The sequence below is a fragment of the Scyliorhinus torazame genome, chromosome 14, assembly GCF_047496885.1.
Source record: "Scyliorhinus torazame isolate Kashiwa2021f chromosome 14, sScyTor2.1, whole genome shotgun sequence".
NCBI lineage: Eukaryota > Metazoa > Chordata > Chondrichthyes > Carcharhiniformes > Scyliorhinidae > Scyliorhinus > Scyliorhinus torazame.
Window position 1 is genome coordinate 106,215,353 of NC_092720.1, and position 26,117 is coordinate 106,241,469.

General features: G+C 44.8%; 1 protein-coding gene across 2 annotated transcripts in view; it reads left to right on the forward strand.

Annotated features, from left to right (window-relative positions):
• The first annotated feature begins 537 nt into the window (after positions 1–537).
• The window catches only part of efhd1 (EF-hand domain family, member D1), a 203,078-nt gene continuing 177,498 nt past the window's right edge, over positions 538–26,117 (forward strand). The window contains exon 1 of one of the 2 annotated variants that reach the window (XM_072474611.1): positions 538–929. In XM_072474611.1, the coding sequence (XP_072330712.1) occupies positions 631–929 (299 nt within the window). In that variant the 5' untranslated portion in view covers positions 538–630. The remainder of the gene's footprint in view (positions 930–26,117) is intronic. The other variant, XM_072474610.1, reaches the window with a different exon arrangement.

The window sequence follows — 26,117 nt, forward strand, 5'->3', positions numbered from 1 at the left end:
GGGGGGGGGGGGGGTTATTGTTTGTAAGGGAGAAAAATTGTGTTAAAAAACTTTAATAAATATATTTTTTTTAAAAAATGTTTTAAAATAAATTTAGAGTACCCAATTATTTTTTTACCCCCAATTAAGAAGCAATTTAGCATGACCAATTCACTTATCCTGCACATCTTTTGGGTTGTGGGGGTGAGACCCACGTAGACACGGGTAGAATGTGCAAACTCCATACGCACATTGACCTGGGGCCGGGGTCGAACCTGGGGTCCTCGGCGCTGTGAGGGAGCATTGCTAACCACTGCGCCACCATGCTGCCCCATGCGCCTTTTCAAGGAATCATCGGTGCCCTGTTATCGAAATGATACCAGCAAGTATTTCAATCCCAACTCCAGCTCACAAGTTAACATTTTCTGTCCCTAGCCCAACAAGGTCGAGCTGATTGGGTTTGCTGAGGCAGACAGCGTTTTCACACTGGAGCCTTTCCATTGGTTTAGGGAGCTGTCAGTCACATCGGCTCCACCCCACAGCAGTTATAAAGCCGAGGGGGTGGCTCGGAGTTTTGAACAACTAAAGTTTGCACAGCTTGGTGCTGTGTTACTTTTCGAGGGGGCGCCTTTTAAACTCTCACGTGGAGACATGGCATCCGAGGAGCTGGCCAAGAAACTGCAGCGCCGGCTGATGCTCGAGATGTCGACGGAGGATGCAGCCGACCCAATAGCGGCAAATAACAACTATCTGGAGGTGGGTGCAGGAGACCCAGAGGAGAAACCAGCCACAAGTAACGCAGACACCGAGCTCTCCGCCAAACTCACCAGGAGACTGGGTATCAATGATGGGACCACAGCGCCCAAGCAGGCGAAAGTGTTTAACCCTTACACGGAGTTTAAAGAGTTCACCAGGAAACAGATCAAGGACATGGAAAAGATGTTCAAGCTGTGAGTATGGGTGGTCCTGTGGATTTACATTTAACTTCCATGTCCTTGAAGATTCCGCGTGTATTAGTCATATGGCCCGGGGGGGGGGGGGGTTATACCTGGGTAATTTTTCCCCATTAGTCAAGATTCCTAGTGTTGAGTCTCGGAAATATTCCCACCGTTTAAATGCAAAATCAGTTTCCGAAAATGCTGCTGTGATGAGAGCGCCGCTAAATGAAGCTCCAACTGGATATTGAGGATCCGCCTGTAAAAGTTGGAGAGCCTGCACTGGGCTATCCAGCCCCCAGTCTGCATGCCTTCAGAAGCGCTGAGTTCAAACTGCTGTAGATGGTGTGACATGGAAATGTTTCTAACTGGGAAAGTGCTGACTGGAATATGGGACGGTTGTCGTTCTCTAATCTGCTGTGGGTAATGTGAAATGGATCAAATTAGTAATGATGTATCGAAGTTTACACATCAGCATCGTCTGACCTCCTGTTTGCTATTGCACATCGTGTCGGTGCTGATGCTCACAATGATGCTTTTCCGGGCGTTCTTTCGAATTTGCCTCAACACCATAATTCGAGGTTGAGCGAGGCACTTGCGACAAGTATAAAAGGGCAAGATCATTAAAGTCTGCGTTCACCGAATTTCTCAAGAACAATCCTGGGGGGACTTGACAGGGTAGATGTGGAGGGGATCATAGCATTTACAGTGCAGAAGGAGGCCATTCGGCCCATCGAGTCTGTACCGGTCCTGGGGGGGGGGGGGGGAGCGGAAATAAACCCACACCTCCACCTAACCCTTTTGGACACTAAGGGGCAATTTAGTGTGGCCAATCCACCTAACCTGCGCATCTTTGGGCTATGGGAGGAAACCGGAGGGAACGTGCAGACTCCGCACAAACAGTGACCCAAGCTGGGAATTGTGCCAAGCTGGGAATCGCGCCTGGAGCTGTGAAACAACTGTGCTAACCACTGTGCTCCCGTCCCTGGGAGATACAATTAAGATTCTTATACTCTGTTTCTTCCTGCCACTCATTTTGACTGGAATCTTTCTGCTCCCTTGACTGTTACTTGTTTGTGGAGCTGCTGACCATTGTAACTGGTTCCTTTTTCTTTCCCTCTCTCTATTTCAAAACAGCTGTGATCATCAAAAAAGTGCAGCTTCTATCCTGTACGGTAGTAATTTGCAACCCTTTCTTCCTCTATTTTTAAATGTGTCTTAGCTTCTCAAATCCATAGTTTTATTTTTTTATTTTTACAACTGTTATTTTAATCTCCTTGATCAGGATCAGCCCTAGCCAAATTCACATTTTGCATGAATGAGTTTCTGCATTGACCCTCTTTGACATGGTCAACTGCGCCACCCCCCACCAACACCTTTCCTCCATTGTCCAGCTCATGGAACTGCGGTGCTTGGTTCCCCACTTCTACTAATTCAGTTGTATCCAGAGCATCTCCATCAATGGTTTCTCTTCTACATTGCTCTTCCAGAGTGTCTACATGCTATCCCTTGACAACATCATCTGCTGAAATTGAGTTGGCGTCCACGTGAATGCTGATGACACTTGGCTGTCCCCCTCTGCCACCTCTTAACTACCCTGACTGCATATCTAATAGGAGCACAAACCACAATTTACTTTAGTTAAGAGTTCTTTTCATTCAAGAACTGGTAAAATTAATAGCATTGACAGGATTGCAATGTTGAAAGTTGCTGTGGCTTTATTGTTACTTGATCCATCAACAGCATAATATTGACAGTTGTGACATTTATTTTATGTAACTTGGTTGCTGTTCAAGGTGTCTTTTTGCATCACAATTTCTTATCGGAGCCTGTTTGAGGTTGAAATCAGCGGCTTATCTCGATGTACCTTATTGTTTTGGGCTTTAACATGTCACAGCTGCTGAATTGTAAGCTTGTTACCTACATTGTAATTGCGAATTGAAAATGCGTACTTTGGTAACATGATTTAATGTTGCTTATTACTGAAGCAATGTGTATGCATGGGCTCATAAGCTGCAAACACTAACGAGTAGGGATTTGTTTTCAAGCAATTGAAATTCTTCAGATTTTTTTCACCGCTTTCCTATTGGAGGGAGAATAACTTGCTGCTTGAGATTTTAAACCGCAGCTCTTAACTTGTATTTAGCACACGATGAAACACACTCCTGTATCTAGTTCTCGACAGCCTCTGTAATCATTCCTTCTGCACAAGAAAACCCAGTTTGAAGGTGAATTGTTTCTATTTGTGTAAGAAGCCTTTGTCCCTGCATCACAATGTCCTTATGCTTGAAATGCATTGGGTAAGCTATAAATATCGCACAAAGCCCTTCCGTTGTGAAGCAAGTTGCATTCACTTTCTTGCATTCATTCCATTCTGTGATCTCTTGCAAAAATCCCAGCCTGTGTTTAATTTTGGGCCACGGATGTAATGACAAGGATCACTTCCTGATAATAATTATAGATTTTAAACCTTCACTGTGTAGATGAGCAAATGAAGTGAATTAATAATTAAAGATTATGTGCTGTACCAAATATTTCACAATCAATATTATGAAAAAAATTGAAAGCCTGCTTTCAATTAATACATTTTCACAATCTTGCTTATTTTACCAGGCTTTTGCTGATCTCCAGTTCCCTAGCAGTGTGTTTCTCAGCAGGATTCTCTGCCGCTTGTCAATGGGAATTCCATTGAAGCCACCCCATGCCACTGTGAAACCCACTTGTGGGGTGGGGGTGTGCTGCTGGTGAGAGCAGAGCATTTTGGCCCCAGATTAGCAAATTTATTGTCAATAAGATATGTATAATTTGTAAATTAACATTTTATTTAAACTACTCTCCTGCTTTTGTTTTATTTGTGCTATGCCAAAATGGCTTAATCAAGACATAATGAATTGTAATGTGCTGACATTGAGTTGTACAAAGTTCCATGCCATTTTTGTCTGCATGTAGTATTCCGTTCCATGTTGGCCCACAGCAAATTCACATCGTTACTTGCAAACTGCATGAAAGCTGAATGCACCCAAGACTGGAATGTTCTGTATTAATCAGATACATTTAGCACTTCGAATATGGTAGATTTCTCTGGAACTGACCTAAACATTTTATTTGTTCAATTGAGAAGTACTGGCCTTGTGTATTGAAGTTGAAGGCATGTTGCCATATGAGTAATAGTAAGGAATTATACTATGCTTTAAATTGTCTTTATTGAAGACCGACAAGGTGTATCCAAATTGGTTATAATGCAATTTCCAATTTGAGATTCAACAAATCTTTTCCTGCCTGCCTAACTTTTGAACCCACCCCCAGCATGCTTGATCACTTCTGTTAGGATTGTATATTGAAATTGGTAGCCCATTGATTAATCTGGTGTTGTACATATTCACTGGGGAAAGAGCTAATGTATAGCAAGGTCTGCAGAAATGAATGGGAAAAAAGCAGTTCAAAATATATTTCGGGCTTGTAGGATGGTAGTGTCTATATCAGAGTTGCCAAAATTGTGAATCTAAGGTGAGCGGTTCAATATGTTCATTCCTTTTTTTTCTTCCTCAATTTTTACCCTTGCTCCCCAGACTTAATCTAAAAATCTGTGGGATACAAATACATACCAAGTGCATTCAGTGGGGAATTTTGGATCCCTGTCACACCAATGAGTGGGGATGTGCTTCTCAATATTTTGGAGTTACCCAACCTATGCTCCCCCATTATAGTTGACTTCAGAATGGTTTTTGTGGCAGGGTGCAACTTGCCCTGTATGGAATTTGAGGGCAGAAAGGGAAACATTTTGCAAAAAAAATGCAACTTGAGATCCTTCATTTCATTAGTCAAACTTGCTTTATGTAAAAGTTTTAATGGTGTTTAGCATTGTTCATTTAAAATCCAAGGCCATTTCCCTTCCCTTTTATCAGAGCATCTGGGGATCATAGAATATTTCAACCAGGTCAAAGTCAAATTTACTGCAGGGAAAGATTATAATCTAAGGAGGCTCTAGCTCTCATTTCCAAGTTTATCAATAGTACCTGGAACACAGCCCAATATATCCTGAAATAGATTTCTGTATCTGAACAACAATGTTGATCAAATCTAATGAGTAAATTCACCAATACATAAAGATCCTGAAGTAACATTTCTAGAGATGTTTTTGGTAAACGACTATTGGGCATATGAAAATATAATTCTAAAATTGAGCTCACTATAAAAATAACCTGAGCTTTTGGGCAGGATTATTTGCCCCCTATTTACAAAGGAGATGTGCACAAAATGGGTCATTTGGCCTGACCAGTCCATGCTGGTTATGTTCCACTTGATGATGAGTAGATTGTCATCTATATGATCATCTGTATGTAAATAATATATGTATAACTATTGTAGTTCCAGCATCCGACCAACAGGTGGTGAGTGTGCAGACACGTGATCTGGACACCATGTGTTCCAGGAGAAGGTGTTGTTAAGAGGTTTGTGGCAGTCGCATATTAGCAGAGTTCTTTAATATCTGAACGTAAGTTAGTATTAAACCATTATTTCTAACTGTACTAACCTTCGACATTTTAGTAATTCGTTAGTGTAGTGTTAGTAATAAATAACTTTGTTTATAAAACAAAGTCTCATGTTCTTTGTTCACACTACAATATTAAGATTCAACATCAGCCCACACTACAATATCTAGATTCAACATCAGCCCAATCAAAGAACATTACATGGTACCTGGAGTGGATGTCGAAAGAGAACAGTTGGGGAAAGTTAGGTACATAGACATAGAACAATACAGCGCAGTACAGGCCCTTCGGCCCACGATGTTGCACCGAAACAAAAGCCATCTAACCTACACTATGCCATTATCATCCATATGTTTATCCAATAAACTTTTAAATGCCCTCAATGTTGGCGAGTTCACTACTGTAGCAGGTAGGGCATTCCACGGCCTCACTATTCTTTGCGTAAAGAACCTACCTCTGACCTCTGTCCTATATCTATTACCCCTCAGTTTAAAGTTATGTCCCCTCGTGCCAGCCATATCCATCCGCGGGAGAAGGCTCTCACTGTCCACCCTATCCAACCCCCTGATCATTTTGTATGCCTCTATTAAGTCTCCTCTTAACCTTCTTCTCTCCAACGAAAACAACCTCAAGTCCATCAGCCTTTCCTCATAAGATTTTCCCTCCATACCAGGCAACATCCTGGTAAATCTCCTCTGCACCCGCTCCAAAGCCTCCACGTCCTTCCTATAATGCGGTGACCAGAACTGTACGCAATACTCCAAATGCGGCCGTACCAGAGTTCTGTACAGCTGCAACATGACCTCCCGACTCCGGAACTCAATCCCTCTACCAATAAAGGCCAACACTCCATAGGCCTTCTTCACAACCCTATCAACCTGGGTGGCAACTTTCAGGGATCTATGTACATGAACACCTAGATCCCTCTGCTCATCCACACTTTCAAGAACTTTACCATTAGCCAAATATTCCGCATTCCTGTTATTCCTTCCAAAGTGAATCACCTCACACTTCTCTACATTAAACTCCATTTGCCACCTCTCAGCCCAGCTCTGCAGCTTATCTATATCCCTCTGTAACCTGCTACATCCTTCCACACTATCGACAACACCACCGACTTTAGTATCGTCTGCAAATTTACTCACCCACCCTTCTGCGCCTTCCTCTAGGTCATTGATAAAAATGACAAACAGCAACGGCCCCAGAACAGATCCTTGTGGTACTCCACTTGTGACTGTACTCCATTCTGAACATATCCCATCAACCACCACCCTCTGTCTTCTTTCAGCTAGCCAATTTCTGATCCACATCTCTAAATCACCCTCAATCCCCAGCGTCCGTATTTTTTGCAATAGCCTACCCTGGGGAACCTTATCAAACGCTTTGCTGAAATCCATATACACCACATCAACTGCTCTACCCTCGTCTACCTGTTCAGTCACCTTCTCAAAGAACTCCATAAGGTTTGTGAGGCATGACCTACCCTTCACAAAGCCATGCTGACTATCCCTGATCATATTATTCCTATCTAGATGATTATAAATCTTGTCTCTTATAATCCCCTCCAAGACTTTACCTACTACAGACGTGAGGCTCACCGGTCTATAGTTGCCGGGGTTGTCTCTGCTCCCCTTTTTGAACAAAGGGACCACATTTGCTGTCCTCCAGTCCTCTGGCACTATTCCTGTAGCCAATGATGACATAAAAATCAAAGCCAAAGGTCCAGCAATCTCTTCCCTGGCCTCCCAGAGAATCCTAGGATAAATCCCATCAGGTCCCGGGGACTTATCTATTTTCAGCCTGTCCAGAATTGCCAACACCTCTTCCCTACGTACCTCAATGCCATCTATTCTATTAGCCTGGGGCTCAGCATTCTCCACAACATTATCTTTTTCCTGAGTGAATACTGACGAAAAATATTCATTTAGTATCTCGCCTATCTCTTCAGACTCCACACACAATTTCCCATCCCTGTCCTTGACTGGTCCTACTCTTTCCCTAGTCATTCGCTTATTCCTGACATACCTATAGAAAGCTTTTGGGTTTTCCTTGATCCTTCCTGCCAAATACTTCTCATGTCCCCTCCTTGCTCGTCTTAGCTCTCTCTACCTTGCTACCTTGTAACTATCCATCGCCCCAACCAAAACTTCACACTTCATCTTCACATAGGCCTCCTTCTTCCTCTTAACAAGAGATTCCACTTCCTTGGTAAACCACGGTTCCCTTGCTCGACGCCTTCCTCCCTGTCTGACCGGTACATACTTATCAAGAACACGCAGTAGCTGATCCTTGAACAAGCCCCACTTATCCAGTGTGCCCAACACTTGCAGCCTACTTCTCCACCTTATCCCCCCCAAGTCACGTCTAATGGCATCATAATTGCCCTTCCCCCAGCTATAACTCTTGCCCTGCGGTGTATACTTATCCCTTTCCATCATTAACGTAAACGTCACCGAATTGTGGTCACTGTCCCCAAAGTGCTCTCCTACCTCCAAATCCAACACATGGCCTGGTTCATTACCCAAAACCAAATCCAACGTGGCCTCTCCTCTTGTTGGCCTGTCAACATATTGTTTCAGGAAACCCTCCTGCACACACTGTACAAAAAACAACCCATCTATTGTACTCAAACTATATCTTTTCCAGTCAATATTTGGAAAGTTAAAGTCTCCCATAATAACTACCCTGTTACTTTCACTCATATCCAGAATCATCTTCGCCATCCTTTCCTCTACATCCCTAGAACTATTAGGAGGCCTATAAAAAAACTCCCAACAGGGTGACCTCTCCTTTCCTGTTTCTAACTTCAGCCCATACTACCTCTGAAGAAGAGTCTCCATCTAGCATCCTCTCCGCCACCGTAATACTGCTCTTGACTAGCAGCGCCACACCTCCCCCCTCTTTTGCCTCCTTCTCTGAGCTTACTAAAACACCTAAACCCCGGAACCTGCAACATCCATTCCTGTCCCTGCTCTATCCATGTCTCTGAAATGGCCACAACATCGAAGTCCCAGGTACCAACCCATGCTGCCAGTTCCCCTACCTTATTTCGTATACTCCTGGCATTGAAGTAGACACACTTCAAACCACCTACCTGAACACTGGCCCCCTCCTGCGACGTCAAATCTGAGCTCCTGACCTCTATTCTCTCATTCTCCCTTACCCTAAAACTACAATCCAGGTTCCCATGCCCCTGCTGCATTAGTTTAAACCCCCCCAAAGAGCACTAACAAATCTCCCCCCCCCCCCCCCCCCCCCCCCCCGGATATTTGTGCCCCTCAGGTTCAGATGTAGACCATCCTGTCTGTAGAGGTCCCACCTTCCCCAGAAAGAGCCCCAGTTATCCAAAAATCTGAATCCCTCCCGCCTGCACCATCCCTGTAGCCACGTGTTTAAATGCTCTCTCTCCCTATTCCTCATCTCACTATCACGTGGCACGGGCAACAACCCAGAGATAACAACTGTTTGTTCTAGTTCTGAGCTTCCATCCTAGCTCCCTGAAAGCCTGCCTGACATCCTTGTCCCCTTTCCTACCTATGTCGTTAGTGCCAATGTGGACCACGACTTGGGGCTGCTCCCCCTCCCCCCTAAGGACCTGGAAAACACGATCCGAGACATCACGTACCCTTGCACCTGGGAGGCAACATACCAAACGCGAGTCTCTCACGCTCCCACAAAATCTCCTATCTGTGCCCCTGACTATAGAGTCCCCAATTACTAATGCTCTGCTCCTCTCCCCCCTTCCCTTCTGAGCAACAGGGACAGACTCCGTGCCAGAGGCCCGTACCCCATGGCTTACCCCTGGTAAGTCCCCCCCCCCCCCCCCACAAGTATCCAAAGCGGTATACTTGTTTCTCAGGGGAACGACCGCAGGGGATCCCTGCACTGACTGCTTTTTCCCAGTCCCTCTTACAGTTACCCATCTATCTCAAATCTTTGGTGTAACTAATTCCCTAAAGCTGCTATCTATGACCCCCTCTGCCTCCCGAATGATCCGAAGTTCTTCCAACTCCAGCTCCAGTTCCCTAACTCGGTCTTGGAGGAGCTGGAGATGGCAGCACTTCCTGCAGGTAAAATCAGCAGGGACACTAACTGTATCCCTCACCTCAAACATCCTGCAGGAGGAACATTGCACTCCCTTCCCTGCCATTCCTCTAACTTTCTACCAAGATCTGGCTAACAACTAAATTAAATTTTTATAAAAAATAATAATAATATAATAAAATATGGCACTTACCTCAGACCAATGGGTTTTATTATTAGGTTAGAGGAGGAGGGCGGGTGGGAGACACTACACGTGTAGTGTCTCGGGTTTCCTCTCCACCAGAACTTATTGGTGAGGGTCTTCCCAGACGTCCGCGGGTCGACTTCCTGTTCCCGCCTAAAAAACTAATTTAAAAAAATAAAGAAGAAAAATTCTCAGCTCCTGCTGAAATTGACTAACCAGCCAGCTCCACTCCCGCCGAAATCGACTGGCCTGCCCCTGCAAAGACAAGTGCTTTTAAAGGTTGACTTACCTCCCAGCAACCTCCTTCCGCAATGCTCCCGCTGAAACTGACTCACCAGCTGTTCTCACGCCGAAATCGACTGGCCTGCCCCTGCAAAGACAAGTGCTTTTAAAGGTTGACTTGCCTCCCAGCAACCTCCTTCCGCAATGCTCCCGCTGAAACTGACTCACCAGCTGTTCTCACACCGAAATCGACTGACAGGCTGGGAGGTAAGTCAACCTTTAAAAGCACTTGTCTTTGCAGGGGCAGGCCAGTCGATTTCGGCGTGAGGACAATCGGAGAAAATCGGCTGTAAAACAAAATACTGGATTGTCAATGCGAGATGGAAGCATTGAAGACTCCCTACCAACTGCTCATGACTTAACGTAGAAGCGAACCGGCATGCTTTCAAACAATAGTTAATTTTTTCGTGCAGGCTCTTGGTCTCCAAGAAGCCTCAGACGAGAGAAAAATAGTGTTCCTAATGACAGTACTCGGTCCCCAAGCAATTGATTTGTACAGTACCATTCAATTTGCTTCGGAGGAAGAAAAGTAATTTGATAACTATTGCTATCCTCAAAAAAATGAAACATTTGAGCGCTCTACATGTTCAGGGTGAGACTGCAAAAATCAGGCAAAACATTTGCCTGTTTTTTCACAGATCTTCATCTCAAAAGCAGATCTCCAGGAGTCATTAATAAAAGGCCAAGTCATATATGGTTTACAATGTGATAAATTAAGCAAGCAATTTAAAATTAGCAGATGCCACTAAAATCTGCAAGGCCAGTGTGGTAAACCACTGTGTTCCTATATTAAGGGTTGTACGGTAGAATCTGCACTACAGGTTCACCTGGGCCCCTGCATGCTAGCTCCGCCCAGGAGCCGGGTTATAAATATGCGTGGCCTTCAGCTAGCAGCCATTTCGTCAGCTGCTGTAGGAGGCCACACTTCAGATACTAATAAAGCCCCAGTTTGATTTCAACTTTATCTCCAGCCAAATTGATCGTGCCTCAGCCAGTGAGATAGCACAAAAGCAGATCACCGAGCTCCAAACCCGAGAAAGTGGCGGGGAAAAAAGTGTGAAGTGTGATTGGACTGCACTTGACTCTTTGTGGTTGATATTTCCAAATAATGTGGTTACAGCACTTTAGAGTGAAGGAGGGGGTCTCCTATTTGGGGGGCTTCTCTCTATTTAGCGGAGGTGGGTCACTATTTGGTGGGGGGCTTCTCCCTCTATTTAGGGAGATGGGTCGTGACACCCCTGTACTTGGTGGTGGGGGGGGGGTTTGCTTTGCAATGCAGGGGAGGCGTGGCCACGGGATATCCCTGTCAGGCCGCCCACTCAAAACGGTGGCCCGATAGCAGGATTTCTTCGGGACTCCCTTGTATTCATCGCCATGCATAAATTTGCAATGAGGGATAATTAATTGCTTTGGACTTGCGCCAACGAGAGTGCATATCAGTAACAATTCCCCAATGGGTCCTTCTGTCCCTCCAATTTGATGTGATCTGCAAATTTGGAAACTGTGACCCACGTTTTCAGTGAGGTCAGGTGCAATGAGACAGGAGAATTCCCAGCTCAGAAATGCCTGCCCAGAAGTCTGATTTTATTTGGGGGTGGTTGATGAACTGGATCACAAGTGTCAATTTGTATTTGGGAGGGAGAACGCTCCTTTGTTTAAAAACGCATTTGCCATAGCTCATCACTCGCAGGTTGTGCACAAAGGGGCGAATTCCTCGCCCTCTGAATCCAGCCTTTGAAGATGGCAACTCTTAGATCAGACCTTCATTGTAAAGGCAGGCTGGATTACAAGTGAGGCCCCTCTGGGTGTGCATATGGGAGGGGGGGTGGAAGGCATGTCTCTATGCACTGGCACTTTAAGAAAAACAGCCCTTACCATCTCACGCCCCAACCCACCACCTTTGTCCCTTCTTCCCAACTCGTCTCGTATCCCTTGACAGATCCTTGACTGCTTTGACAGTTTCTATGAGTTTACGTACATTTGAGCACAAACGTGTTCACTTTTTTAACAATCCCAAATGGTGCTTTCCCTTTCCCAAAGGTGTTGTGGGACTGTATCCAAAGGTACCTTGCTACTCTGAATGGGTGCCCTGGTTGTTCAAACCTCTTGGTGCACACTTCCAGTTTCACACTCTTTGCCTACCAAAATCCCACTTCAGTGGATGCAGCGAACCCTGGCCTGAATCCTATCCCGCGCCCCCTGCAAAAAAAGAAATGCCGCTTTCGGGAGTGGGACCTAGATTTTCTGGATATTTTTGCCATGAAGGAAAGGGTCTCTGTCATGGAAATCTGGTCCTATAATTGCATTTCTTCAACTATTTAAAGCCTTTTAGTAAACACTTAATTGAACTGCACAATCCCTTGTCACAACAAGCTTTCACTGTCCCACACCAAAGGGTCTATAACCACTTCAAGCAAACTGTGAAATGGCGGACATCCTACTGTGATAACACTTTGGTTGTGAAATCAATCATGCAGCACTAATCCTGTAATAGAAGCCCTCTATGTTCTGTTAACAGACAGAGGAAAATAATAAACAATTTCAGTCCAGACATTGGGGGGAAAAAAAAAAAAATTAAAGGGCAGAACATTTAAATACTTTTTGACATGCCTCCTTGACATTTCTGACGGCTTCTTAACTTTGGGCGCATTTCTCCAAAAAACCTTCCTCCTGGTGTGTTTCCTGCTGGGTGGGTTTGGCACAATCCAGATCGCAATCTCCCCCAAACATAAAAATTATTTTGGAGGGGGGCATGTTTTGCATTGCTGGGCGAGTCCTCAACTGAGGGCACCCCATTTCGGAATAACACGCTAGCCTTCCCCTTCTCACCAGCATGGACCCCCACCCTCCAATCACCGGTATCAGGCCTCCCCCAGGAGACTGACACCCCGTGGGTCTCCAAATGCTCAGCCCCCTATCACTGCCAGGGTGACTTCCTTGCCATGCCCCCGACCATGGAGGAGCTACCCTGGCCTCTGTGCCCCCATGCAAGGTCATCACGTCTGGCCTCTGTTTGTGGAGACCAGTAGTGATTCGCGCCAGTTTCACGTTGCACTGGCAAGTGGGAGAATTACAGGAGCTGGGAGAATCTGGCTTAAACATATCCTGGTTGAATTAATCTGGTTAAACTCTCTCATCATGTCAGCTGGAGCGGTCCAGGAACATCGGTAACTTGGCACCTGGCACAAATCCAGTTTTGGGCCTTTCCCAGAATTCTCCAGACATAGCAGGATTTGCACTGGGCACAACACAGCTGGAGAATCGCCCCCCTTTGACAAGTCTGGTTCCAATAGCTTGACATTAGTGTGTTACAATTCCATAGTGCACCTTAATCTCCACCAAAGGTATCCTAGGACCAGATCCAAAGGGTTACCTCGACTATTCAAACAAATCCACAGAGTTCAGACATGTTTTTACCAGGTTTTATCTGTACACTTGGTTTCACACTCAAGCCACCAAAATTCCACTTCCGTGGAGGCAACTGGTGATTTAAATAGCCAGCTGTCTTCGCAAAACACATTGGTGGAATGGGAAGTGCTGTGTTCTCGGGAGAGTTGCTTGATGTTTCAGGCTGTTATGCATTTTTTTGCAGTGGCTGGGAGGTTCTCCATCATGGTGACAATCTGGGCCTATGTTTAATTCCAAAGTCCAAATGTAAATTGTGAAAATCAGTAGTCTCAGCACAGATCCTTATAGAATACCACTTCCCTTCTGCCACTCTGAATAACTTCCTTATACTCCTACTCTCTTTGCTTTCTGCCTCGAAGCCAGCTAGCAAACCTTTCTGCCACTGACTCCACATTCCCTGACCTAAATTTCTAAAAAGTAATTTATTGGGTGTAACCTTTATTGCCCTTCAGAAAGTGGTGAGCTGCCTTGAACTGCTGCAGTCCCTGATATGTAGGTACATCCACTGCTGTTAGGGAGGGAATCCCAGAATTTTTACCCAGTGACAGTGAAGGAACAACAAATATTTCCAAGACAGGTGAGTGACTTGGAGGGGAGCCTCCATGTAATGCTGCTCTTGTTCTAAGTAGTAGTGGTCATGAGTTTTGCAAGGTACTGCCTAAGGAACCTTGGTGTGATCACTGCACCTTGTAGATAGTGCACATGGCTGACACTGATAGTCAGTGGAAGTGGCATTGAATGCTTGTGGAAGGGGGAGCAATCAAACGGGCTGCTTTGTCCTGGATGGTTTTTAAGCTTCTTGAGTAGTGTTGGAGCTGCACTCATCCAGGACAAGTGGAGAGTACTCCATTGCACTTCTGACTTGTGCCTTGTAGGTGGTGGACTTGTAGATGGTGGACAGGCTTTGGGGGAATCCACGAGGTGAGTTACTTGCCACAGGGTTCCTGGGCTGGAATTCTCCGGCTGTTGGGATTCCCTGTTTTTCCGGCAGTGCATCCTACTCGGCAAGTTTCCCATTGTCAAGCAGCCAGTGAACAGTGCGTCGCCAAGAAATATGTAGCTGGGGGACTGGAGAATACAACCCTTAGACTTTGACCTGCGCCAGTAGCCACAGTATTTATATGGCTATTCCAGTTCAGTTTCTGGCCAATGGTAATCCCCAGGATGTTGATAGTGGGGGATTCATTGATGATAATGTCAAGGGAAGATGGTTAGATCCTCTTGTTGGAGATGGTCATTGTCAGTGCTTGAGTGGCGTGAATGTTAATTGTCAGCCCAAGTCTGGATATTGTCTAGGTATTGCAGCAATATGGACATGACTCCTCCGATACTGAAGCAGTTTGTGAATGTTGTGTGATCATCTGCGAACATCCCCACTTCTGACCTTGGGATGGAAGGAAGGTAATTGAAGCAGCTGAAGGTGGTTGGGCCTAGGACACTACCCTGAGGAATTCCTGCATTGATGTACAGAGCTGAGATGATTGACGACAACAACCATCTTCCTTTGTGCCAGGTATGACTCCAAAGAGCAGAAGTCTTCCCCCTGATTCCCATTGACTCCAGCTTTGCTGGTGCTTCGTGATGCCACAGTCGATCAAATGCTGCCTTGATGTCAAGGGCAGTCACTCTCCTCACCTTGGCATTTGTATCATTCTTATATTTTGTTCATGTTTGAAGCAAGTCTGCGATGAGGTCAGGAGCTGTGACCTTGGCGGAACTCAAACTGAATCTGTAAGCAGATTGTTGCTGAGTAAGTGCTGCTTGACGGTGTGGTTGATGACCCCCTTCCACCAGTTTACCGATGATCGGGTTGTCTGATGGAGCAGTAATTGACTGGGTTGGATTTGTCCTGTTTCCGGTGTACCGGATATACCTGGGCAATTTTCCACATTGCTGGATAGATGCCATAGCTTGGCTAGGAGCACAGCAAATTCTGGAGCACAAGCCTTCCGTACTATTGCCGGAATATTGTTAGGCCCATAGCCTTTGTAGTGTCCAGTGCCTTCAGTTGTTTCTTGATAAAACGTGGAGTGAATGCAATTGGCTGAAGGCTGACATCTATGAGGCTGGGGACCTACTGACATCTTATTAAAGGCCTTTTGGCCATCCAGATAAATGACATCGACTTTATTCTTGTGGTACCACTTCGAAAGAAAAAGAAGTTTTGAAATCCAAGCTGACTATTCATTATTTTATTTCTCATTTCTAGATAAACTTTGATTTGCTCCTTTATTTGCCAACTACTTGTGTAAAGCTTGCTGATCTATAATTCCCTGGGCATGTTCTATCCCCTCTCTTAAATAAAAGAACTACAATAGGTATCTGCCAGCCCTCTGGCACTGCACCTTTTTTTTTCTAATGAATTATTAAGTGAGTGGCAATACCTCTTCTCTTGCTTCCCTAGATTCTTTTTAAATACATGGATGCAACCATTTGAACCAGGACTTTATCCTCTTCAGTTTGTTTAAATTATTCAATGTATTCCATTCTTTATCATTGTAAATCCACTTATCTAATTACTCCAGTAAAATTGTTTAATATTTCCATCATCTTTACCTGTAATATTATCCTGCTGTCCCTCTGATATATAAATTCCTTTTTGCCCTCAATTTCTTTTTACTTCTCTCATATTCTGTACTTAAAAGGCTTCTTTTCTAACCCTCGGTTGTTTTGATTCATCCATAGAATCTCACTAGTGTTTAGTTTGTTCTTTCCTTTTTAAGGGAATGTAATTTTCCTGCACTCCTGAATACCCTTTTCAATGTATCCCCTGCTCTAGTGTTTGTGTACTGCTGCTAGCAAGGATGGGGAGTTTTTGTATGCCGTTTGTTGACATTGTGGCTTGTCAATGGAATTCCCATTGCAGCCACCCTACGCCACTAGGAAACCCGCAGGCATGGGTGCACTGTCGTTGGAGCCAGAGAAACCCACCCATAATTGCCCATTTTGTTTTTTTTGTTTTTTCCCCCTGATTTTATTCGTGGTTCTTCAAACTATTTATTTCATTTTTGTGAAACCTTTCTCCTTCTCCATGTTACTCTGCGGGGATGGAACGGAGGTGCGTGGTCCAGTAATTCTGCGCTGCAGCTGATGTGACAGTTTCCTGATAAGATCCCACCTGCTCAGCTATTTTTGGGGCAAGCCAGGTCCTAGACGAGATTCTCTGTCCCAACAGTCCCGTTTTCTGGAGCGGTGAGCCCCTGCCAGCAGCGGGATTCCCCGTTTCCGCAGCCGGCCAATGGAGTTTTCCATTCTGGCCACCCCGTGCCACCGGGAAACCTGCGGGTGTGGGTTGCACTCCTGGCGAAGTGGAGGATCCCGCTGTCTATTTTTGGGCAAAGCCCTAGGCAGAATGGCTGCCGATCCACAATTTGCAGGTAGCTAGTTAAAGGTAATTAAAAGACCAATTAAGACCATGGTTTGAAGGCTGACTGGAATTTTCCAGGCAGTCTAGTGTTCCCCCCATATCATCGTGAGCATGGCAGCCTCTAGGTGGGTGGGGAGGGGAGGCGCGCACAGGCAGTGCTCCATGATTACTGAGGGCCCACCCTACCTTTGAGCAGTTTCCTCGCCACAATGGTGCCCAACTTTCTGGGTCATTTTTTCTTTCAGCAGTACCTTAAGATGGAAGCACCCTCTGTCCTTATCTGCAATCACGACAGGTCCTTCCATGCCCATGGGACTACAATTGGCCCTTCAACTGAGATGCCAAGTATGTCCTCCGACTAATGGGCAAAATCGGTGTCTGGTGACTGTCCCCAATGGTACGGGTTCAGAGACCCGCATTTGATCCTGATGTCAGGTGTTCTGACCCAAAAGGCAAATTCCTGCTCTCCGTTTTCCAAATAAATCTGGCAGAAAAACCTACAGCAACTTGAGCTACTGACTATTTTTCTCCCTCCTTCATTGAGCCTAAAAGCAAAAGTGAAAATGTACTAACTGTGAAATTTGCTAAAGTAGCCTCAATTCATGAAATTTTGATCTACTTGTCAGTTTATATACTGTCTGGAATAAATGGCATTCCCTGGCCCACCTACTCTTTGCCTTCCTGCATCGCACCCACTGAGCATAGTTGCATAGTTAAGACATCTTGTACTGAGTTCCTGCTTACTCACCAAATTGAATTGTAAGTCGGAATTAGCAAATGTAACATTTTTGTGATTCATGTTTGTCTTGTATTTTAAAATGGTATTGATAGGAATTTCCGGTAAATGGACGTCATTTAATATTAAGGTAAATTTCTAGCATTTGGTAGAAGTTTCCTATTTTTAAGTGACTTTCAAATCAAATAATTGGCATATTTCCCCCCCCCCCCCAGCTCTGTTCCTGTGCCAGCACACTCTACTCTGGGTTTATGGAACACATTTTTAAAGATACAAATGCACAGCAAACCTGGTCATTCAAGTATGAAAGGCAGTGTGCCATCTGATTCCTTTTTAAAACCTCTGAAGGAATGAGCCGAGTGACTTTAATTTAGGTCTATTCTGTTCCTTCTGGTTGAAATGCATCTCGTCATCACACTTGCCTCTTTTTTTTGTTCCCCACAAACTCTTTTTGTTTCCTGCTTTAACTGGTTGTGGAACTAATGGAGCTGGAACCTTTTTTTTTTTTTTTTTGTCCCTTGCTTGTCGTTCGGCCTTGGGGATCTGCCATGGGTTTCATCCTGAATACACAAATTGAACTCCGACCTGTTTCAAAAATCACCTCTGGGCAGGATGGAATATAGGCAAAACTGAATCAGATGGGCCGCATGGAACTCTTCACATAGTCACCCAGCATGACTTCATCGTTTTGGGTGGGTGCTGGTCATGACTAGCTGTACATCCTCGTTTTAATTATTTGGCAGTATTTCCAGTTCATTTCTATACTCAAGCACTACTTCAGTTAAAATTGCATATGCAGTTCCTCTTATTTTACTCTTCACAATCAACAGTATGATGCCTTTTTGGAAAGGGGGTAAAATTATAATTTTTTTGCTGTTAACGCCCATAAACTGATTTGTTTCATTACTATTGAAGTTATTTAATTTTGTGGCTTTATAATTTCTTTCAGTGTTTATAGGTGTCCAGTCTGAATTTGGGCATGGAGTGAACAAGATGGGACTCCAACTTTGCATAAAGCTAGCAAGCCTATTATGAGCCACTTTCCTTCTCTCTGATTCAGGTGCTAGTATGCCTGGTGAACGTTGCATGGAGCAGTGCTAAATGGCACCATGGCGAGGTTTCTGAAGCATGTACGTTTGTTCCCATCGGGTGCCTCTGTTGAGGCCCCAGCACTGACCCCAATGGCACATCACTCCTTGCATTTGCGAACCACAAAATAATCCATTTATGTCTCATATTTCCTGTTGGCTAACCAATCCTCTCTCCATGCCAATATGTTATCCTCCACACCACTAGCTGACTGCAGTGTTTCTGCAAAATTATTTTTGACATTTTCCTATTTATATGGAATAACTTTGTCAGCTTTTAAAGAACTCATTGTAAGTGAATCCTAAGATCGGTAAATGACTTTGGTTGGTAACCTGCTTTAGGTCAATTATGCAAGTATTTCTAATTGTAATATATTTATTGAATTCCACATGACTACCATCTTCAGAATGGTGGATGTGGCATCCAGACAGGTTTTTAAGATTAAAGTAACTAACTTTTAGATTTAGACTTCTTGTCACGTGTACCGAGGTACAGTGAAAAGTATTGTTCTGCGTACAGGTCCATGCAGATCGTCCCATACATGAAAAAAATAGGATATTTGATAAATCCGTATGTCTATGTATTTACATTGTGTGAAGCATATGGAGTGTAGTGCTAACAACAGTAGAGAAGATGGGTAGAGTGATCAGTTCAGTCCATAAGTGGGTGATTCAGTCTGGTACCCATGGAGAAGAAGCTGTTTAAAATCTGCAGACTTTCTAATCTTCTGTCCGATGGAAGAAAGAATAAACCAGGTGGGAGGGATATTTGATTATGCAGCCCGCTTTCCCAGGGCAGCAGGAAGTGTAGACGGACTCTGATGGGTGGCGGGTACGTGTGAGGAACTTGGCTGTGTTCACGATTCTCTGTAGTTTCTTCTGTCTTGGGCTGAGCAGTTGCCATACACAAGTCTGTGATGCAGCCAGGTAGGATTCTTTTCTAATGGTGCATCTGTAAAGGTTAGATCAATGTGGACATGCCAAATTTTCTGAAGAAGTATAGACACTGTTGTTCATGCTTGGTGGATAGTGGAGGTCCAGGCCAGACTGTGGTGATCTGTAAGCCTAGGAATTTGAAGCAGTCAACCATCGGCACTATTGATGCAGATGGGGGTGCGTATGCACTTTGCTTCCTGAAGTTGATGACCAGCTCCTTCGATTTGCTGACATTGAAGGAAAGATTGTTGTCATTGCACCATGCCACTCGATTCTCTATCTCTTTCTTGTACTCTGAAAATAATTAAATATTACATACAAAAATAATTTCTTAAAATTTAGAATATCCAACTTGCTTGGGCTCATTGATGTTACACTCAGCCAAATGCAGCTGGATGTTAAGCGCAGTCACTTAAAAAAAAAAGTACCCAATTCATTTTTTTTCCAATAAGGGGCAATTTAGTATGGCCAATCCACCTACACTGCACATCTTTGGGTTGTGGGAATGAAATCCATGCAGACACTGGGAAAATATGCAAACTCCACACAGTGACCCAAGGCCGGGATTGAACCTGGATGCTCAGTGCCGTAGGCAGAAGTGCTAACCACTGTGCCGCCATGCTGTCCTGACATACAGAAATACGTATACACAAAATCTAAAAGTTCATAATGAGTCGGATCTGAAGTCTCCTTTGTTTAAAAAATCCAAGTCCTGTTAATCTAGCTCCTTCACCAAAGGGTGCTGATCACTCTCCTGGCTGATTTTGTCTTTTCTGGGGCAAGAAAATATCTGAATCAAATTAATGATACTGGGGTAGGCATTATGCTGTCAAAGCATGGTTTTCAGATTAATGCTTTACCAGGAAAGGAATGTGTTTTTTTTAAAAATGCAAGTCGATAGATAAAGTATTATATTGGTACTTTGGTTTATGAGATATTTATCAATTACAAGAAGTGTTTTTTAAGGCATTGTAACCCACTGGACATTCTTGCGAGGGAACGAACATCAGATATGTACATACGAAATGGAAGCAGGAGTAGGCCACTCGGCCCCTCAAGCCTGTTCTGCCATTCAAGTAGCTCATGCCTGATCTGGTTGTAGACTTAACCACCATGTTCCTGCCCGCCCCCCCCCCCCCCCCCCCCCCGCCATCCCCATTGTGAATCCAGAATCTATCTAGCTCTGCCTTAAAAATATTCAAATATTTTGCTTCCGCTGCCTTTTCAAGGTAGCGTTCCAGAAGCACACTCCCTCCAAAGAAAAAATTCTACATCTTAAATGAGTGCAAGTGTGAAGTTATCCATTTTGGATCAAAAAAGGACAGAGCAGAGTACTTCTAAATGAAAGAGGTTAGGTACAGTGGATGTCCAAATAAAAGATTTGGGAGTTTGGGTGCATGGGTTCTTTAAATGCCAGGAACAAGTGCAAAAAATAATCAAAGGCTAATGGAATGCTAGTCTGTATATCTAGAGGATTGGAGTATAAAAACACAGTTATGCTGCAGCTATACAAAACCCTGATTCGACCCTACATGGAATACTGTGAGCAGTTGTAGACACCACACTGTCATAATATACACCAGTATATCATGGTGCAGATACACACACACTGATGGACACACAGCAAGACCAATCTACACACACAACACCGCAGCCAATCACCAGTTAGAGCACACTCTCACTATAAAGGACAGGGACATCAGAGTTCCCGCTCATTCGGGATGCAGCCTCCGACAAGGACAGAGCTTGCAGCCCAGGTCCTCACCATGTGCTGAGTGCATAGCCTGGTTCGGACAGGCATAGGTCTTTAGTTTAATCTAACATCGTATAAAACCCACAGTGAAAGTGTGTTCAACAGTTTCTAACTAATAAAATAGTGTTGCACTATTTTAAGTGTTGGTGGCCTGTATGTGTTCCACGGATCCAGAGCACCCAACACATCACACACCTGGAAGGATATTTTGGCCTTGGAGGGAATGCAATGTTTGTTTACAAAAATTATATGTGGATTACAGAGGTTGAGTTACAAGGAGAGATTCCCTCAAATTAGACCTGTTTTTCACTAGAATTTAGAAGGTTAAGGGTTGGTCTGATCAAAGTATTCACTATATTAACAGGAAAGATGGGGTGGATAAAGATAAACTTTTTTCCACTGGTTGGAGATTCTAAAACTTGGGGGGGGTGGGGGGGGGGGTGGATAACAGTCTACAAAGTAGGGCTAGACCATTTGAGGAGATATTCGGAAGAACGTCTTCACTCATAGGATGGGAGAGGTTAGGAACTTTCTCCCACAAACAGCAGTGAAAGCTAGATCAGTTGCTAACTTTAAATCTGAGATCGTTTTGCGATTTGTTCAGGGGCATGTGCCAAAGGCAGGCTTATGGAGTTAGGCCACAGATCAGCCACGACAGGACAGACTCCAGGGGCTGAATGCCACTTATGACCCCTTAATTTAAACAGTGACCCCCTTCTTGATTAACCCATTAAAACATTGATTAAAACTCCAGCTGAATTGCCGGAGGATTTTCTGCTATTAAACCTTGCCTTGCCCCTGCATTAGATCAACTTTAATTGTGTACTAATGTGCGAGTTGTTTCCTATAGTGCATTTTACCATGAGCTATTGCTCCTTGCATGTTAGCATAATATTATCTCCGTCTAACCTGAACTCTGCCCACAACATGGAAGTTCAGCTAATTGTCTTCTGTGCTCAAATCCCTATGTGACAGAACCAGATTGAGTTCAGTTATGAAAACAATCCCTACATTGTCATTCTTCCTTTGGGAAGGAGAAGGGTACATTGGTGGTTTTAACTCCATGCTATCAATAGCCATCACAATTCAAGTCCTCTTCTGAGGTTCTGAAATAACAACACGAGCAGGTACTTTGATCTGATAAATTATTCGCAGGGATAGAGATGTGTCCTAGATTTCTGAATTACTCAAGTGTTGCAGTCAAAATATTTCAGATAAGGTGACCTGATTGAAAACCAATGCTGTGTAATAATATAGCACTAACTAGAACAAGCTGTCCTTGACATGTAACTGAGGGTCTGTTATCTTGTATTCATTTTCTCCCCAGAAAAAAGGTTAGATTAAATACCAGTATTTTAATATTGTCCTGTCACTTCTGACTGATATTGGAATGCATCTTTGAGTTGGATGAAGAGGTCAAGTAATATGGGAAAGACTTGATCTTATTCACACATGGCCATGTCTGTAATTCAACATTTTAATTAAGCTTCTAGTTGATGATCTAAATATCATATGAAATACAGTCTTTAATAAGAGAACTTTTGTTATTTGAAGTAGTCATGTTTATTGAGCTCGTAAAAGGGCTTTCATTGAACTCAACAGCACTTTCATATTTTCTTGGCTTGCAATGCTTTATGCTGTTTGCAGACCCTTGGAATGAAATGTCTTGCATAATACTGCAATGCCACAGGTTAAGTTATTTTTAAAAAATTTTATTCTCCATTTTCACATTTTCCTTCAATATTTACACCCCACCCACAAACAGTAAATGGTAACAAATACAAAACCAATCCCCTTAACAATACAATGATCCCATCCTCCCACCACCCCAAACAATGGCCCACCTGTCAATTATATGCACCCAATAAACCAAACCCTCCCACGGTGGAAAACAAAAAACAAAGGAGAAAAAGGGGTCTGGGACCACCCCATGGTCACCATTGACCTATAGAGTCCATCACCTCCCCCCCTCCCCCCCCCCCCCCCCCCTACACAACGCCATCCAGCCTCTGAAAGAGTACCCTACATGATACCCAAGAGTTGTACCCCCCCACCCAAGTCTCCAGCTCCTCCCATCCACTGCCTCTTGTAAAACTCCTCCTCCCAACCTCGGTTCCTTTCCCCCCCCCCCCCCCCCCCCCCCCAACTTTCCACCCCGGCTAGACCACTCTGACCCTGTTCTGCCAGGCTCTGATGGTTGCAGCCCTTCTCCCCCCCCCCCCCACCTCTCTCCCGTTCACTGGCCGGCTTAAACCGGTCAGCGTGGAGGCCCCTGCCCGGGTCCCTTTCCCCCTTGCCCGGCCCTAGGAAAGCCCAGAGATCTTTTAGCACACCCACCCCGCATATCCACCTACACCCCAAAGAGCCCTCGTTTCGAGTGAAAGTCCCATCCCTTCCCTTGTCCAAATATGTACAACATTGGCTCCTTTAGCCCCTACACCTGCATGCAGTGAAACAAAGTAGAAAATACAGTCATGAGGTTACATCGGTACATGGCCATTTCTCAATTTGTCAGTTCTGCCACAGTCCTTCTGCCTTTGCAAACTCCTCCGCTGCTTCCGCCGTTCCAAAATAAAAGTCCCTTAACGTATAAATCACCCTCCGCTTCGCTGGATATACAATGCCGCACTGCACCTTGCTCATGTACAGTGCCCTCTTCACCCGGTTGAAGGCAGCTCGCCAGCTCCACCGTAAAGTCCTGGTATACACGTATACCAGCTCCAGCCCACTGTACCACCCGCGTCTGCTTGGCCCAGCTCAGGACCTTCTCCTTCACACTGTACCTACGGAAGCACAGAGTCACTGCCCTTGGCGGCTCACTCGCCTTTGGTACAGTCCTCCATGACCGATGAGCCCGATCCAGTTCATATCGGGAGGGATCCTCCCCTCCCCCCAATAGTATTGCCAGCATCGCGGCAAAATGCTCAGTCAGCTTCGGTCCTTCAACTCCTTCGGGCAGCCCCACAATCCTCAAATTCTGTTGCCTGGATCTGTTTTCCAGGTCTTCCATTTTTCCTCGCAGATCCTTGTTAATGTCCATCACCTTCCGCATCCCCTTCCCCATCGAGGCAAGTTGATCACCGTGCTGCAATAACGTCTCCTCCACTTCCTTCAGCGCCTCCCATTGCTCTCTCATCTCCGCCACTGCGCTCGCCACCGCCGTCATCACCGGGGAAATCGCCTCCTCCACCAGTGCACTCAAAACCTCCCTCTTCTCCTTCCTCACCGTCTCCATGCATTTTGCAAACTGCCTTTCGAATTCCACAGCCATCACCGTAGTTATTTCTTCAGCCGTAAGCAATGCGGCCTCCCCTGGTGCTCCAGCCTCCATTTTCTTTACTGACCCCGCGGTGACCTTTCCACTCCCCGACGGACTTTCAGCTTTTTTCATGGCAGTTTTTTTGCTGGTCTTCGACATTCCCCTCCTCTGTGCTGTCTCCTGACTTTTACTGCCTTCGCTGGCCCTAGGACCGGACGTTAACCCCCGACAATGCCATTCCCGAACGGGAGCCCTCCAACGCGTGGCTGCCTCCTGCCTGCCGTCACCGGAAGTCCGCCACAGGTTAAGTTGATGGAATCTTTCGTTTTCCAAAACACAGCAGGGTGGTGGTCGTGACATGTAGAAAGAAGCTATTTGCATAAACTGTTGGCATGTGCTGCAGTGCCTGGCGTGAAAGCCATTTTAAATTGCAAACAAAAACCTTCAGTGGGTTTCAATTAGAGGGGGCAGGGGTGGGAGGGGTGGGGCACAGCCACCTGCTGCTGGAATGCTCTGATTAACAGGACATCTGGTGTGGCTTAGAAAGAAAAAAAACACATTTTCAGTTCAATAAACTCCATTGTTTGCATTTCCCAAGATTTATTATTGCCACTTGAGCCTATTTATTTTCACTGAACTAGTGACCAAGTGTAATGATCTGGCTTTGAATCCCACCACGGCAGATGGTAGGGAAGGAATTTGCCATCCTCACCTGACTAGCCTGCATGTGTCTCCAGATCCACAGCAATGTGATTGACTCGTAAATGCCTTCTGAGGTAACCTCACAAGCCATTCCGTTCAAGGGCAATTGGATGGGCAACAAATGCTGGCCCAGCCAGTGACACCCACCCACCCCACCCCCCAGATATTTTAGCCAGAAGTACATTCAAAAGCTCCAATAGATTGTGAGAAGTTGGAAATATAACATCAATTTCAAACATTGAAATTAGGAATCAGCCTTTTGAGCCTGCTCCGCCATTTAATATGATCAATGCCATATTCGGTTTTCTCCCTATATATCTTGATGCCATCAACATCTAAAACTTTATTTTTGTCGAATACATTCTGTAACTTGGTCTCCACAGCCATTTGTGACCGAGAATTTCACAGATTAACTGTCCTTTTGACAAAATATTTCCTCATCCCAGTCCTAAATGGTCTACCCTGTATCCTGAGGCTGCCCCTGGTTCTAGATTCCCCAACCAGAGAATCCATCCTCTCTGCGTCTAGTCCTATTATCCTATTATGGCTGCTAGCTTGTGAGGGCCACAATAGGATTCGCAAGGGTGTAGAATCCGGGAGCGGGGTCACTCCGCTTCTTTCCATCGGTTGGGGACACTGCGCTGCGGTGAGCTGCTTTTCGGGCGCAGTGTAACTGTTGGATCGCACCAGTAATCTTGGTGAATGAGGCGTGATTCGCACTGTGACTGATTTTGGGTTAAGGGCATCCACTAAGACCCAAGTGCTTGGGTTTAAGCAGTAGTTTTCTGTTGCGGCGATTGTATTGCTTCACAAAGGTTGTAAATTACATGGTGCAAATTGAACATTGTACCATTGTTTGTGACCAGAACATTTGGGATCTAATTAATCTATTTTAGAGCAGATTGTGATTGTTTACTCCACAAATCTTCTGTCACTGTGCTGCTGCCAACA